This window comes from Palaemon carinicauda, chromosome 4 (genome assembly GCF_036898095.1).
Source record: "Palaemon carinicauda isolate YSFRI2023 chromosome 4, ASM3689809v2, whole genome shotgun sequence".
NCBI lineage: Eukaryota > Metazoa > Arthropoda > Malacostraca > Decapoda > Palaemonidae > Palaemon > Palaemon carinicauda.
This window is the reverse complement of record NC_090728.1, coordinates 93,962,145-93,979,284: the sequence shown is the minus strand read 5'-3', so window position 1 is coordinate 93,979,284 and position 17,140 is coordinate 93,962,145. Positions and strand designations below refer to the sequence as shown.

General features: G+C 50.4%; 1 protein-coding gene across 1 annotated transcript in view; it reads left to right on the top strand.

Annotated features, from left to right (window-relative positions):
• The window catches only part of LOC137640065 (uncharacterized), a 201,513-nt gene that overhangs the window by 44,104 nt on the left and 140,269 nt on the right, over nucleotides 1–17,140 (top strand). Inside the window, exon 3 of the mRNA XM_068372495.1 lies at nucleotides 7,858–7,891. Coding sequence (XP_068228596.1) covers nucleotides 7,858–7,891 — 34 coding nt within the window. The remainder of the gene's footprint in view (nucleotides 1–7,857; nucleotides 7,892–17,140) is intronic.

The following is a 17,140-nucleotide window of genomic DNA, read 5'->3' as shown; positions in this document are numbered from 1 at the left end:
TGGGGGAAAATAACTATAATTGCTTTTGGGTGGGTGGAGGATTTGCTTCCTTAAGGATCCGTATACCAACATTTGTCCGGCTGCATATAGTTTGATCATTATATTTTATACTCCTCTATATACCTTGAATGCCCTATAGGAAAATCTAACCGGTTGCTTTAAAATCAACTAAGATAATTTCGTTAACTGGAATAATGATAGAGGAATGGGATATATATTGTATAAAAAATCTGAGGGGCACCACTTATTCATGGAAGCATGCTTCACAATGCAATTTTCTTTTACTTCGATGAAAATTGTAAAAACTAAGATAGAGGAAAATGAAATACAGATCTCCAAATGCCTTGTTCTGGAATCCAGCTAATGAATATCCTGTGTTGGTGTCACACAAATATCAAATAGTTCCAAGTTGGAATGGTCAAGTGAAGGTGTTTCTGCTGCCGCTTGGGAGAGATTTCTTTTATGGAGGCACAGTGAGAAGCTAAGAACCAAAGTTGACGCCCTAAGACGAGCACAGAGGCAGAAGGGCATTCATTTTAAAGATAATATTTAATAAATAAATGAATAAATAATGATAGAAAGAAACATAAATATTAAATAATGAATCAGGGGATAGAGGAAGAAGCTCTAGAAATAAAATCCAAAGAATGACAGAAAATATTTAGGAATCCATGAGTATCGCTCCTCAGCTGTATGAGTTAGTGATTAAAAGGACAATCAAACTTTTATTTCCGAGATATTTTAATATTTGGTTTTTCCTTTATCCTACTCACGGCACCAGCTGTAGAAATTGTGGTTTAACTAATACCCTGATAGGCTGAGGAGCTGGTATGGATAGCTTTTGCCCGAACAACCCAAACTAGAGCTTCACGGTTAGTAATGCATTTTTCGCTTGTTAAGTGCCCATCTACCCTGCGTAATTTACCCGGTCAAGAGACCAACATCTAGCACCCCATAGCTGGGCTAATTCGGGCACTTGATCACTGTAAATAAGGACTTTATCATACAAAGCTAAGTCTATTTGAATCAAGATTATAAGACCTTCGTATATGAAATTGATAAGAAGTTGGTTTGATCTCAAAGCTGTTTAATTTCTCAAGCTAAAGCTACTAGCAATTATATATTCATTGATAACTTACAATCAGGGTATTAGAATGGGGAATCATTTCGTGCTTATGCCATCTACTCGTGTATATTTTCAAGAAAAATTATAGGAGAATTCATTTTGGGAAAATAGGTATATCATAGTTTCATGACAAAATTTCTGAAAATTATGTCGTTCTGAGACTATGATTTGTCAATAAAACAAATTTTTTAAACCCTTTGCCAGAATGTGATAGCGTCCTCATCTTCCTCAATGTAAGTTATTTTCGATACGAAATAATAAATTCTGATTGTATTCAAGGTGCTTTGCAGTCATCAGTATCTATTATATCCATCATCGATTATCTATTATGCAAAGTTAATACTTAAATTTCGTTACTTATCGACCTTCCATCAACAGCAGCTATTTTATTCTATTGATGCTATCTTTTGCAAATCAACTAATAATGAATTAGGTTAGCCAAATTTACTAGAACATTGACGGTTATCAAATAAATCTCAGGCAATGATACAATATCTTACAGGCGGTATCCACAACCCCTAAAACAGAAATGACTTTCCTATTTGCTCAGTGTCGGATTGGCCGGGGCAGGGGGGTTGAGGGCGAACACCCCCCACCCCCCACCCCCCACCCCCCACCCCCTCCCCTCCTTCCCTGGAAAGTGTCTATTTGGTCCCTCTTACGAAAAAAGTAGCAATTGAAAAATAATAGTATATATATGTATATATATATATATATATATATATATATATATATATATATATATATATATATATATGTGTGTGTGTGTGTGTGTGTGTGTGTGTTTGTGTGTGTGTGTGTGTTTTGTATTTGTATTGAAAAGTTGAGACGGCAAATGATTATACAGAATTGAAATATGGCAACTCGATTTGTAACATTTGTATACTTTTGCTAACAAAGACGGCCCTTTACTGTCTGATTCGCTAAGGTTTGAGAAGGCTCCGCCCATTTCGTAGAAGTTGTAAGAAGAGCAACTCCTTGTCCGTTTTGTCATGGGAACACTAGAGACATCTGACGAAAGATTTCCCCTGAGTGTCGGCGTTCTTTTGATTCTAACTGTACACTCCAGCCTCACAAAAAAACAAGAAAAACAAAAGAAATGAACACTTCAGAATAGTCTTACTGCATATTGTACAAGCAAGAGAAAAATACTAAGTTACATGCAAGATATATCACTACACAGTTACAAAATGGAACTTTAAAATCCTAACAAAACCATGACTGCAGAACCTGAGTATTTGAAAGACTTAGAAATATTAGGATTCTCAACATAGTCAGCCTCCAAAACAAAAGAAACATTACTACAGAACTAAGCTTAAAGGAGAACCCGCAACACTATTGGTTTTATGACATCTGTAATGTAATGACCAGTAATAAACTTGAACACTTACTATCTAATGAACCATCTATAAAGAACATGTAACTGTGAAAAATACTGTACTGCAATAATTTTCCCTCAAAGCAACACTGTCTGCATCAATATTCTGTTCACCACTAAGCTGCAAAGTTACATACTCAGGTGATCCTGCAGATTTATTCCTGACTATGACAGGAACAAACTTGAAGCTTAAAGGAGAACCCCGCAACACTGTGGTTCATAATCTGCATGAACAATCCACTGGGTTTAGGCATTGACAACACTTATAAAGTTTGGCCATCACTGAAAAAAACTGTTCTATGCCACTTTATGTTCACATGGTTCTGGGGCAAGTATTTGAAAAAACTGTCCATAAACCTTCTGTGTCAATATATTACCAGATAAGACTAATCTAGTTTCATTGGCTCCTAATTTCGAATCAAGTTACCATGTAGCAGGGCAGAAATATTTACAGTACAAGTCTTAGGTAACTGTCCTCTTGATAACTTCATCTTTCCTATATACATACAGTACCCCGAATAGTCTAGATTCCCCTAATCCTCACTCCCTACTGCGTGTAGGGGGCTGCTGTCAATACCTGAAAAAAGAAAATAACCATTTGGGGGGGGGCACAGAAATAAAGAATTTTTTTTTTTTTTTTTTTTTTTATACACAAATCATAAACCTTTCTTAGACACAAACCCCTATATATTGCATTACTTCCCCTTGCGAAGCAGCCCCACCTCTCCCCCCTGGGTAAGGCCTTGTCTATGTCTTCAGTGTGGTTGCCCTTGGGGCTTCCGGGTCCGCCCTCCAAGGACTCCTTGCTGCAACTTATCCTCCACGTTGCGAGTGTGCAGCCGTCGTCAACTTCAGAGGTGGATCCTCTCTCTCTCATCGACGTTGTGGTGCCAGAGGTGTCTTCTGTGGCCGCTGCCGATGACCCTGCCCTTCCAGAATCTCCACCTGTTGCTGCCGACTACATTTCTCCCATTCCTGTTCATCCTTTGAGGGGGAAACTAAGTCCATCGTTGGTCTCTCCTGCGAGTGTTTCTCTTCTTGGGGGAGTTCTCTCATAGAGACTCGTCTTCGGAGGACTGCTGCTCAAGGTCAGCTTGCTGATCCAACAGCCACTAGAGGGCGTCTCCATCGCAGACCTCGCCCTCCACTCGCTTTAGAGGTGGCCCTTCACCATCGGTGAAAAGTTGAATCTTTTCTTCTCTTCAGCCTCGTCTTCCCAGCCGTAACGTTTATGCCTTTCCCCCGTTCTGTCTGATGAGGAGGGTATTCAACAAGGCCAGAACATCGGTCAATCTTTCAATGACCCTCATAGCTCCGCTATGACATCACGCAGAATGGTTTCCGGACCTTCTGCAACTTCTAACGGAGCCCCCAAGAGAACTCCCTCCACGACACAATCTATTCAGACAACCAGATGCCAACATATTCCACAAAACCGTAGCTTTGCTACGACTTCACGCCTGAAGACTATCCAGCATCTCCTCTCTCAGAAAGGATTTTCGCAACAAGTTGCGACTAGGATTTCTGGATACCTGCGTAAGTCATCAGCAGCAGTCTACCAGGCAAAGTGGAATGTCATCTGTGGTTGGTGTTGAGGAAGGGGTATCTCTCCTCTCGATGCCACTATTCCAACAATAGCGGAGTTCCTCATTTATTTACGTGAAGAAATGCGCCTGTCAGTCTCGGCAGTAAAAGGCTATCGCTCAGCCTTAAGCCTCGCCTTTAGACTGAAAGGAATTGACATTTCCTCATCGCTAGAACTTTCCTTACTCATACGGAGTTTTGAACTTACCTGTCCTCAGTCTAAGGTGAGACCTCCCCCATGGAACGTAGTTCGAGTTGTCAGGTCTCTTAAGAGACCTCCCTATGAACCATTACGCCAGGCTTCAGATCGCCACCTGACTTGGAAGACGGTGTTCCCGCTAGCTTTGGCCTCGACCAAGCAAGTCAGTGAACTTCATGGTCTCTCATACAACATCGCCCATTCAAGGGGATGGGGAGAGGTAACGTTCAACTTCGTCCCTGAGTTTATTGCTAAGACTCAGAACCCGAGAGTAGCGGATCCACGATTCGATTCCTTCCGGATTTTGAGTCTTCGTTCTGTAACAGATGACCCAGACCATCTCTTACTCTGCCCAGTGAGGAGTTTGAGGCTGTACCTTAAGACAACAGCCGCAGCCCGTCCTCGTGTGCCTGCACTATTCGTCAGGAGAGGAAGGACCAAGAGGAGGGTCACCAAGAACACCATCTCAGCATGGATTCGCAAGGTCATAGACCATACATTGAATCCAGACCCTCCTCCTTCACGTCGCCCCAGAGCTCATGATGTCGGGCGTAGCTACATCCCTGGCATTCAAGAGAAACTTCTCAGTGACGCAGGTTCTTCGAGCTGGGGTGTGGAATCGCCCGACCACATTCACATCCCATTACCTGCAAGACGTGACCCACAGGAGACTCGGTACGTTCTCTATCGGTCCTGTGGTGGCTGCACAACAGCTGCCTTAAAACCTCAAGCTCCTTATTGGACAAGTAGCAGAGGGTTGAGGGCATTGTTACCCGGTTTTAGTCTGCGTGAATGAAAAGGTTTGACTGTCTTATTTTTTTTTACATCCTCCCCTCTCTTGGGGAAAGCAGCATCCTGGGTTCTCTGCACAGCTGACCTCAAACCACTGCAGGTAAACCATACTCCCTTGTGTACCTTGTATTAATACTAATACTGTTGCATCCCCATACCCTGGCGAGGTGGTATTAGGAAAGTTCTGGTTACACAGTTTTTCCTTCTAAAGCTTGGAATAACTTTACCTGGACTGTCACACTTATTATATGCCTCAACACACAGCTTGCTTAGACCACGGACCTTGCTTAGCAAGGTTTTAGCGAGGTGCAGGGACTCCTTATTTTTGAGTGCTGACATACTTAGATAAGGAGCCCCCTGGTAAAGCCAAAAGCCAGATTGGCAGGGATGTCGACCCTTCCTAATGGGTGAGTCTCCCCTAATAAATAGCGTGGTTTGTATTCTAGTTACGGAACAAATGACAAATTTGTAGATAATTTGTATTTTTCCCAACTATACAAACCTTAGCTATTTATACAAACTTGCCCGCCAGCCCTATCTCCCTTGAAGTCCTACCTCCAAGCAAAGTGAGGTCAATCACAGGTGTGTGATGGGGGTGGGGGGCAGTAGCAAGCTACCCTCCCTGACCCCCCCCCCCCCCCAACTAGCAGTATTGGTAGTTAACCCTCGCTAATGTTTAATGGCTCGTCATTTCAGCTTTGACGAAAGTAATACCCCTATTAAATAGCTAAGGTTGTATAGTTAGGAAAAATACAGATTATCTACGAATTTGTCATTTCTAGACTCATATTCCTTATTTCTTGTCACTTAAATAATAAGTAGGTATATGTGCCACTGAAATGTTTGGATGATGGATATCCTTAACTAGTTTAGCTTTTCAATCTTGTGAAATTAAAGTTCTCTTGATGGACCTTGATGCTTATGGAGGTGTTGACTCAAATTATATTTTTCCTTTTGTTTTTTATAGACTGCAAATTTCATATCCACAAAGTTATGTTATTTTGTGCAAGTTAGCAAGAAGAGGAGCGTTTAGCACTTTTTGGAGAATTGGTAATGTTACTATACTATGTAAATGTGTTTGTGGTAGCTCAAGTCCAACTGATTACCACCCAATTTCCATAACTCCCATATAATCAAAAGTTTTTGAACGTCTTTTGGCAAAACTTCTTAATAGGTTTGCTGAAGGTAACCATCTGTTCTCTAGTTTACAATTTGGTTTTCGTAAAGGCTTTGCAGCATGTGATACCCTTCTTACAACATCCGATACTATACAGAAATTCCTTGAATGTAGTCAGGAAGTTAGTATGATTGGCCTTGATTTTAGTGCTGCCTTTGACCGTGTTAATCATGAGGGCCCTGTTTTCGAACTCGAACAGTTGGGAGTGGGTGGGACGTTTCTGAGCATAATTATTGAATTTTTAAGTAATAGATCACAAAGAGTTGTTGATGGGCACCATAGTGAGTATAGGAATGTGATATCTGGTGTTCCTCAGGGGAGTGTTCTAGGCCCATTACTTTTCATGCTATATGCACATGACGTGGTTTACCCTTGAAAACAATCTTGTTGCATATGCCTTTGATGCTACTCTTTTTGCATCAGTTCCATCTTCTGAATGTAGATCTGGGGTTGCTGAATCCCTTAATAGAGATCTAGCTAAAATTAGAGCATGGTGCAAATTATGGGGTATGAAGTTGAATCCTAATAAAATTCAAAGTACGTTTGTAAGTAGGTCGAGGACAATGGCTCCTCAACATCCGGATCTCAGCATTGATAATTTTTCTTTAACTTTAGGTGTTGTTCTTGACAGCAAATTTACTTTTGAGAAACACTTTAGGTCTGTGTCTTCTTCAATTGAGAAAGTCTTTTTTAGATTTTTGTTGATCAATCTATTCTGAAGAAGTGTTTTAATTCTCTCATTCTACCTTGTTTTAAGTATTGTTCTTCAGTCTGGTCTTCAGTTGCTAATTCTCATCTTAATTTTGTGGACAGGAACTTACTGCCTATTAAATTTCTTATTTCTGATCTAGATATTAATCTGTGGCACTGTCATTCAATTACTGTAGTTCATTATGCATGTTGCTTAAGATTTTTTTTTTAATAATGCTGACCATCCTTTACATTCAGATCTTCCCAGACAATTCCATCCTGTTTGTAATACTAGACATGCAGTTAATTCTAATAGTCAAGACTCTTCCATCATGAGGCTCAGCACTACACAGTATTCTATAAGTTATATTCCTGCTGTGACCAAGTTGTGGAATGATCTTCCTAATCGGATAGTTGAATCAGTAGAACTTCAAAGCTCTAACTTGACGCAAAAGTGTTATGTTGAACAGGCTGACATAAGCCAAGCCTTTTAATAGTTTATATATTATGAAATATCTGTTTTAGTGGTGTTGATGTTTTTAAAATATTTTGCTCTAGTTGTTCATTGCTTCTTATATCGATTACTTATTTTTTTATTTTCTTTCTTCACTGGGCTATTTTTCCCTGTTGGAGCCCTTGGTCTTATAGCATCTTGCTTTTCCAATTAGCGTTGTAGCTTAGCTAGTAATAATAATAATAATAATAATGATAACAATAATAATGATGACAATAATTAAGGTTCTGTCACTTGGGCTTATAATGATTGACCTTATGAAAATAAGTCTGTATCGTTTGCTTTTTTTCATCTATATGTTTGTAGAACACTTAAATGATTGATTTTTTATTCAGAAAAATATTTATTACACTTCTATGGAAATTAATGCTGTGTTCTTTTTATGTTTTATTTCCAGAGGCCCATGCCTTAAAGCAACATGGATCAGATGGGTAAGTGCTTATATTATGTATTTTGTTATTTCTTGTTATACAATTTAATTAATTTGATGGATACAGAATTATTTCTGGAATCATTTTGCAGTCTGAATCATTTTTTATAAATTCTATATACTGTAATACCTTTACTGTATTTACCAAACAGGACAGTTTATTACAACTCTACATTTTAATAGAAATTTGTTCCGTAACTGAAATACAAACCACGCTATTTACATGGAGTAATTACTTCGGCGCAGCCGATGACGAGCCATAAAGTTTTAACGAGGGTATCCTACCCCACCGCTAGTTAGCGGGGTGGTAGGGAGGGGTAGCTAGCTACCCCTGCCCCCTCACACAAACCGGTGAATAGCTCACTTTACTTTTGGCTCGGAGAGACGACAGACCTGTCAGTGCTCTCCTCTTTGTTGACTGCCATAATCTTGTTTGCCTTTTCTTTTTAGTGTGTGTGTGAAGTTGGCCTCTATTACTCGTCATGCGTACGTGCCTTGGGATTCCCGGCTGCCCTTTTGGGACCTTTTTGTCGGCCTTGGACACGGATCCTCACTCCTTATGCCCTCAGTGTAGGGGCCAACGGTGTGATAGGTCTAACGTGTGTTTTAAGTGTAGGGAGTGGTCTACCTCCCAGAGAGGTTTGCCCGGCGACGTAAGAAGAAGGCTAAAATGGGATCTTTCTCCTTAGGAGGCTTCTCGGAAGAGAGAAAATCCCAGGTCTTCTTCTTCTGCCGCCCTTTCCTCCTCCCGCCCTTTCCTCCTCCGAAGCTCCCGCTTGAGCGGCCTCTTCCGAGAGGCCGGCGAGTGGTAGCGTAGACCATAATGTTGTTAATGTTATTAACCGATACCGGGGTGAGGGAGAGGTCGTTGCCTCCCATAGCGAGGCGGCTGCCCCTTCCCCCTCGGAGGAGGTAGTTGTATCTAATGATGATTTGTTTCAGCTTTGGGCTTCCTTGGGGCTGCAGGGTTCGCCCTCCAAGGAAGCTCTGTTTGACATGATCAAACGGGGTGCAGCTGCCGAACAATCGTCAACTTCAGCGGACATAGATCCTCTGTCTGTGGTTGACGTTGTTGTGTCGAAAACATCCCGTGAGTCTGGCCAAACGCCTGTTCCTGTGGCTGCGGTAGCGGAAGGCTCTGTCTCCCCCTCTGAACATCCTTCGAGGGAGGAGCTTAGTCCCACGGTCTCTCCTGCTGGTGATACTCTCAGGGGAGTTCACTTATAGAGACTCCTCTTCGGAGGCCCATCGATGGTCAGCCTGCTGATCCCACGGCCCCTCGTGGGCGTATAAGGCGGAAGGCTCATCCTCCCCTTCGCCGTAGAGGCCTTCCTTCCCCCTTCAAAGGGGTTAGGAGGCTCCTCTTCGGCTCGTCGTCACCACAGTCCTCTGCGGAGGAGACGACTCGCCGTTCTCCTGTCCTGCCAGCTACCAACCTAGACCTCTCCGAGGATCGTTCGCGATCCCCTTTGGAGGATGGTCGTCCTTCGGGACTTTGCGACCTGTCGCCCAGACCATTTACGTCAAAGGATCCTGATCGCTTTACGCGCCACCTGATACTGCCCCTGTGCAGTCTCCAGGCCCTTCGGGGCTACAGGGACTTGAGCGCGAAACCGCCTCTCGCCCCTGAGCGCCAGGCACCGCCTGCACGCCCGCCTGCTGTTGTTCCTGCTGATCCTGACATAGCGCCTCGGCGCTCACCCTTAGGCGTTCGCGCCTCTGTTCCTGCCACGCACCAGGGTCCACCTGTGCGCCCACACCCCTCGGCGCCATGTCACCCTCCAGCAGTTCCTGAAGTAGCGCGCAAGCGCCCAACTGCTCATACGCGCCCTGCTTCTGATATAGCGCCACCGTGCTCACCTGCGCACGCGCGCCCAGTTCCTGATACGGCGCCTACGCGTCCACCGGTGCCCCAGCGGCCACCTGCTCCCACGCGCCCTCCAGTGCCTCGGCGCCCCCCAGTTCCTGTTTCATCGCGACCGGTCTAGGAGGTTCCTGAGTTGGCGCACAGGCGCCCTCAGGTTCCTGCGGACTAGTCGCGCCCCTCGGGGGAAAAGCGCGACACGCTCCCACGCCCGGTTCCAGTTCCAGCACACCAACGTGCACGCGCGTTACCGTAGATCCATCGGGCCCACCTAGGGAGACACGCGATACGCGTCCGCGCGTAGTTCCTGTACCAGCGCCCACGCGCTCACCAACACGACCACGCGTCGCTATAGCTCAGCGCGTCGCCCAAGAGACTTCCAAGTCAGCGCACGGGCGCTCACGGCCGCCTCTGGGACCGCACGAGCTTGCTACCGATACGATCGCGCACGACGCCCCAGTATCGCGCCCTGTTCCTGCTACACGCCCCGTTCCTGTATTTAAGACAACTAAGGTTGCCCAACAAACTCTGGAGCGCCCGCACGCGGCTTGCCCCGCGCGGCCTATTCAGCCTCGCACTCCGAAGCGACCGCATCCTGATGCGCGCCCACGATCGCCAACGCGACCAGCGCGCCCACAGGCGAGTGTGCCAGTCTTACCAGAGCAGCGCCAACCCTCTCGCCCCCAGGTCGCTCGCGACCCTGCTCCAGCGCTGCCGCGCCCTCAGCTGGTTCTTCCGGACTCGTGCTCAGGCGCCCTCGTTATCTCGCGCCCCTCGGGGCCGCGTCAGCGCGTTCGGCCTCCTGCCCAGCTCCTGATCGCCGCACGCCTACACCATCGCCTACGCGCTCTCGGGGCCATGTTCCCGCTCCAGCTGCTGCGCGCCCACGCGCCCGCCATTGCTCCTGAACTCCCACCTGCGCGCCATTACGCCCTCGCGCCCGCCCCCGCCCACGCGGGTGCGAGCGAGTTTGCAGTATCGCGCCATCCATCCATGCGCGACCCTGACCAGGGCCTGTTGCACGAGCCCCAGCGCGATCGCCGCCAGGCGGATTCTTCCTCGTCACGTTCCCCTCCTCGCAAGCGCAGACCAGCGCGCTCGCCAGAGGAGGAGCGCTCCCTGGACAGGTCTAGGGATTCTTCTCTTTCAGCCCTGCAGGCGAACCCTCATTTGTCGACTCCTCCTAGGGATCCCTCGATCCCCTTCCCTCCAGAGGGAGTGTCTGACAGCGCGGCTGTCAGTCAGCACCCCTGGTTCGGCACCCTTCTCAGAGCTCTTGTGCGGGCGATTAAGCCAGCCCTCTCTGACTCGGGTCGCGAACCAGCGGCAGCTTCCTCCCCCCCGAAGAGGAAGAGAGGAGTCTCTCCCGTGGATCCTCCTCCGAGGCCTATTCTGTCCCCCCGCAGATCCTTATGCAAGGCTCCTACTCCCCCTCAGACCTCGCCCTCCCCTGCGGAGGAGGATTACCCCTCCTCAGGAGAGTCGGACGAGCAGGAATACTCCCCCCATCGCACCAATGGGGGAGGTTCCTCCTCTCCCCGAGAAGTCTTCTCGTCCAGAGGTGGAGAAGGACCTGCCTCCTTCGCTGCTCGAGTCCTGTATCCCGCCCAGAAGGGAGCCTAAGGACTCTAAGACGATTCCTAAATCGTCAGCTAGGATCAGGCAGGAACCGTCTAGAGCCGTCGAGGATGTCCACGTGTCCCCCCAGGAAGAGCCCCTGGGGATGGGAGACTTCACTGCAAGCCCTTCAGGAGGAGAGCACCAGGAGTCAGAACATGCGTTCTGGCAAGTCCTGACCCTCATGAGGAACCTTAATGGGATCCCAGACCCTGAGGTCCCACCTCGTGAAGGGAAGGACACGGTCCTGGACCGCATCTACGGCACTCAGAAACCCTCTAGGGCCAGAGCAGCTTTGCCCTGGTCCCAAGGGATGAAGAGTGCCAGAGACAAGGTCGAGGGCCAGCTCGCTGAGCTTGCCTCCTCCAGCAGATCGAGTGCCGGTAATAAGCTCCTCCCTCCTCCTCGAGTCCATCAGAGGAGGTACTTTGAGATCCTCGAGGAGTCTTCTCTAAGTCTTCCCTTGCATCACTCCATGGAAGAACTCACAGGGGGAGTCCCTCTTGAGAGACTCTCCAACCGGCATGTGTCCTTCTCAGCCACTGAGATCCTGAGCCAGGAGAAGGTCATCAAGTGCGCCATGCAGGCCACTTCATGGCTCGACATCTGGCTGGGGTCTCTGGGCATCCTGGTGTGGTCCGAGGACCTTTCCAAGGAGAGCACCAGGAAAGCACTGGAAATCTTTCTTCTCTCAGGCACACGGACCATTGAGTTTCTGTCCCACCAAGTCTCGAGCTTGTGGGCCAACACGATCCTCAAGCGTAGGGACGCTGTGGCCGAGAGGTTCCACCATAAGGTACCCAGTGCGGAGTCTAGCAGGCTCAGACACACTTCCGTTCTCGGTAAGGGCCTGTTTGAGCCTAAGGACGTGGAGCTCACTGCTGAGAGGTGGAGGAAATCCAACCAGGATTCCCTCATCCATAGGGCCCTGACATCAAGGCCCTACAAGCTTCCAGCAGCCCAGCAGCCCCGTCCTGCTAAGGACACGAAGATGACGACCACCGCAGCGAAGCCCAAGGTGTCTAAGCCCTTTCCTGCCAAGAGCAGGAGGGGCAAGAAGTCCTCCAGGGGAGGCAAAAACCCTAGAGGTACCAGCTGAGGCCAGAAGCGCTAGGGTTGGCAATCCCCCTGCATGTCCACCAGTGGGGGGATGCCATCAGAGTTGCGCGACAAGGTGGCAGCAACTCAGGGCGGATGCCTGGACGATCTCCTTGATCTCCCTAGGTTATCGCGTCCCATTCACAGCCTCTCTACCTCCCCTGACAGCGAACCCAGTGTCGTTGAGCTCTTTTGCCATGGGATCGGCAAAAGGGCAGGCCCTCCGGGCCGAAGTCCAGACCATGTTGGAGAAGGACGCTCTCCAGGAGGTCGTAGACGGGTCCCCAGGCTTCTACAGTCGACTCTTTCTTGTGAGAAAGGCGTCTGGAGGCTGGAGACCAGTCATCGACCTCTTGACCCTGAACGGGTTTTTGTTCCGTAACCGAAATACAAACCACGCTATTTACAAAGGGGTTTACTTTTAGCGCAGCTGAAATGACGAGCCAATAGTTTTTAACGAGGGTTAATTACCCCCGCGCTAGTTAGCGGGGGGTGGGGAAGGGTAGCTTGCTACCCCTCCCCCCTCCACACACCGGTGACTTGCTTCACTTCACTTTTGGCTCGACGGTGATCAGACGTGTCTGTTCATCGCCTTCGTGACAGCCTTTAATTTTCTTCTTTTTCTTTTCAGCTTGTGTGATTGGTTGGAAGTTGACCTTCAGTTATTTTCTTTTATTTAATATGCGGACATGCCCTGGAGTTGCCGGCCGTCCTTGTGGGACTTTCATGTCGGACGTGATTACGGATCCTCACACCCTCTGCCCTCAATGTCGGGGCCGACGGTGCGACCAGGATAACATGTGCCGTGAGTGCAGGGAGTGGTCTGCCTCCCAGTGGGAGAGGTTTGGCCGTCGGCGTAAGAAGAAGTCCAAGAGAGACCGTTCTCCTCCGGGGTTAGCCTTGAAGGAGGAAGGTTCTCAGGACTCTTCTTCCGCCGCCCAAACCTCCTCCGAAGCTCCCCCTCGTCCGCCTCCTAAGGAGAGTCGTCCGAGTGGGAGCGCAGGCCCTTGTTCTGTTTCCCTACCTTCGGTGGGGGGAGAGGGCGTCGCCTCCCATAGCGAGGCGGTTCCCCCTCCTCCTCCGGGGGAGGTTATTGATAATAATACTTTATCCAGTGATGATCTGTTGCAGATTTGGTCGTCCCTGGGGCTTAAGGGCTTGCCCTCCAGGGTCGCTCTTATTGACCTTGTCTCGTTGGGGGCCGCTGTTAAACAGTCGCCGGTGGTAGCGGAGGTAGACCCTCTGTCTATTGTCGACGTCGTGGTGACAGAGGCCTCCGACGTGGCTGGGCCTTCCGACGCAGGTGCTGTTGCTGGTGATGGTGCTCTAGGCTCTCCTCCTCCTTCCGTGCATCCTTCGAAGGGGGAAGTGAGTCCTTCGGTCTCGACTGCTGCCCAGCTTCCTTCTGAGGGAAGTGTTTTGAAGGAGACTCCCCTTCGGAGGACCGATGGTCCCGACGATCTCCCCCGAGGCCGCCTCCGCCGTAAGGCTCACCGCCCTCTACGCCACAAGGGCCTCCCTTCCCCTTACAGGGGGACTAAGAGGCGCCTTTTTGGGTCTTCGTCCTCCGGGGGGGACTCTCCTCGTCAGCCTCAACCGACTGCTCCGCCCTCCTTGAACCTCTCTGCGGACCGCTCTCCATCTCCTGCCGGATCTTCGCCTTCTGGAGAACTCGTCACCCGACGGGCAACGGTCCCTTCGGGGCTAAGGGATTCTTCCCTTACGCGAGCAGGGCCAGCGCACAAGCGCTCTCCTGCTAGCCAGCGATCTCCTGCTCGCCAGCGATCTCCTGCTCGCCAGCGATCTCCTGCTCGTCGACGATCTCCTGCTCGCCAAGACTCTCCTGCTCGCCGACGCTCACCTGCTCGTCGGCTCTCTCCTGAGGTTCGCCCCCCTCGCCAGCGCTCTCCTGCTCGTCAGCTCTCTTCCGAGCGTCAGCGCTCATTTGAGGACCATCGCCCTGCGGTCTCTGACCACCCTTTAGTTCCTGCTGAACTCCCTGCTCACCATCCACCTGGTCCTGTGGCTACGCAACATCGTGCTGCGCGTGTGTCAGAAACACATGTTCGCCAACGCGCCAGCGATCTTCCCGTTCCTGCTCGTGAACCTATCCTCTCACAGGACACGCGTCGACCTTCTGCTCGCCAGCGATCACCAGCTCGCCAGCGATCACCAGCTCGCCAGCGATCACCAGTTCGCCAGCGATCACCTTCACATGCTGCCCGCCATCGCACGAACCTGTATGATCGCCCGCTTACGCATGCTGCTCCTCATCGCAATACCCTGAACGATCGCCCTCCTGCGGATGCTGATCACCATCGCACAACCCTGCACGATCGCCCGCTTACGCATGCTGCTCGCCATCGCACAACCCTGCACGATCGCCCGCTTACGCATGCTGCTCCTCATCGCAATACCCTGAACGATCGCCCTCCTGCGGATGCTGATCACCATCGCACCCTTTCACGCGATCATTCACCTGCGCATGCTGCTCGCCATCGCACAACCCTGCACGATCGCCCGCTTACGCATGCTGCTCCTCATCGCACAACCCTGAACGATCGCCTTCCTGCGGATGCTGATCACCATCGCACCCTTTCACGCGATCATTCACCTGCGCATGCTGCTCGCCATCGCACAACCCTGAACGATAGCCCGCTTACGCATGCTGCTCCTCATCGCGCAACCCTGAACGACCGCCCTCTTGCGCGCAATCATTTACCTTCACATGCTGCTCGCCATCGCTTACCATCACGTGATCATTATCGCCAGCGATCTTCTTCACCTACGCGGCAGCACGATCCCTCGCCGTCGCGCCATCGCTTGCGTTCGTCGCCTCGGACACGTGTTCATTTACCTGCCCACCCTCACGCCCACTCGCCTGCGCGCCCGCGTGATCGCTCGCTTGCGCGCCCGCGCGATCGCTCGCCTGCGCGCCCGCGCGACCGCTCGCCTGCGCGCCCGCGCGACCGCTCGCCTGTGCGCCCGCGCGATCACCCGCGCAACCATTCGCCTTTGCGCGACCGTTCACCCTCGCGCGACCATAGTTCGCGGCGAATTCCACAGCCGGTGGTAGCAGCAGGGACGCGTGCTCCTAGACGGCACTCGGGATCACCTCCATCCAAGCACAGGTTGGTATTGCAGGACGAGGACAGGTCATTACAGCATTCTTCCCCACCTTCTTTTCAGGCAGGTACCGTCGTGTCCACTCCAAAGGATCGCCCGATCCCTTTCACCTTAGCGAGGATTTCGGACTCTGTGTCCTTTGAGCAGCAGACTTGGTTTGGTCCACTGGCACGGGCGTTAGTGAGGGTTATGAAACCAGCACTCGCCGGCCAGGGTAACAAACCAGCGGCTGTCTCTCCTACGCTGAAGAGAAAGAGAGGAGTGGACTTCGTGGTGACTTCCCCCAGGGCGAAGTTGGTTCCCAAGAGGTCGGTCTCGAGGGTCCCCTCTCCTGCACGAGTACTCTCTCCTTCTCCCGTGGACGAGGCCTTTCCGTCCTCAGGTGAGTCCAGTGGACCGGTAGTCTTCCCCCCGGCACCAGGGGGGGAGACTTCGCTTCAGGCAGGAGAATCGTCTCGTGAGGAAGGGGCCCCTCGAACCTCGTTGTTGGGATCCTGTATCCCTCCTAGGAGGGAGCCCAAGGATTCCAAGACCATCCCTAAATCCTCTGCAAGGATTCGACAGGAACCCATGACTACCCAGGGGAATGTCCACGTATCACCCCAGGAAGAGATTCCTGGGGCAGGAGACTTAGCTGCCAGCCCGCAGGGAGGAGAACAGCAAGAGTCCGAACATGCCTTCTGGCAGGTCCTAAGCCTGATAAGGCAACTTAACAGTCTTACGGATCCAGTCATCCCCCCCCGTGAAGGCAAAGACACAATTCTGGATGAAGTGTTCGACGTTCGGAAGGCCCCTAAGACCAGTGCAGCTCTGCCCTGGTCTCGGGGGCTGAAGAGTGCCAGAGCTAGGGCCAATGCTCAGCTCGCACTTCTTGCCTCCTCCAGTCGTTCCACTGCCGGGAACAAACTCATCCCTCCTCCTCGCCTTCAGCAGAGGAGGTATTTCGAGATCCTGGGTGAGCACAACCTCGCTCTTCCGCTCCATCACTCTGTGGAGGAGCTGGCGAAGGGAGTTCCCTTGGAGAAACTCTCTGCCCGGCAGGTGTCGTTCTCGGCGGCAGAGATCCTTAACCACGAGAAGGTCGCTAAGTGTGCCATGCAGGCCACTTCGTGGCTGGACTTCTGGTTAGGATCTCTGGGCATCCTATTGCGATCTGAGGACTTGTCCAAGGAGACCAATAGGAAGGCCCTAGAGACCTTCTTGCTCTCGGGCACCCGCTCCATCGAGTTCTTGGCGCACCAGGTTACCACCCTGTGGGCCAACTCGGTGTTGAAGCGTCGCGATGCTGTGTCCGAGAGATTCCATCCGAAGGTCCCCGCCGTAGATGTGTGTAGGCTCCAACATGCCTCCCTCCTGGGGGAGAGCCTGTTTGAGCCTCAAGACTTGGAGCGAACGGCTGAGAGGTGGAGGAAATCCAGCACGGACTCCCTCCTCCACAGGGCCCTTACAACTCGGCCCTATAAGCCTCCAGCCCCGCCACAACAGCAGCAACAGCCTCGTAAGGCTCCAAAACAGGCACCGGCAGCTAAGAAAGTGGTGTCTAAG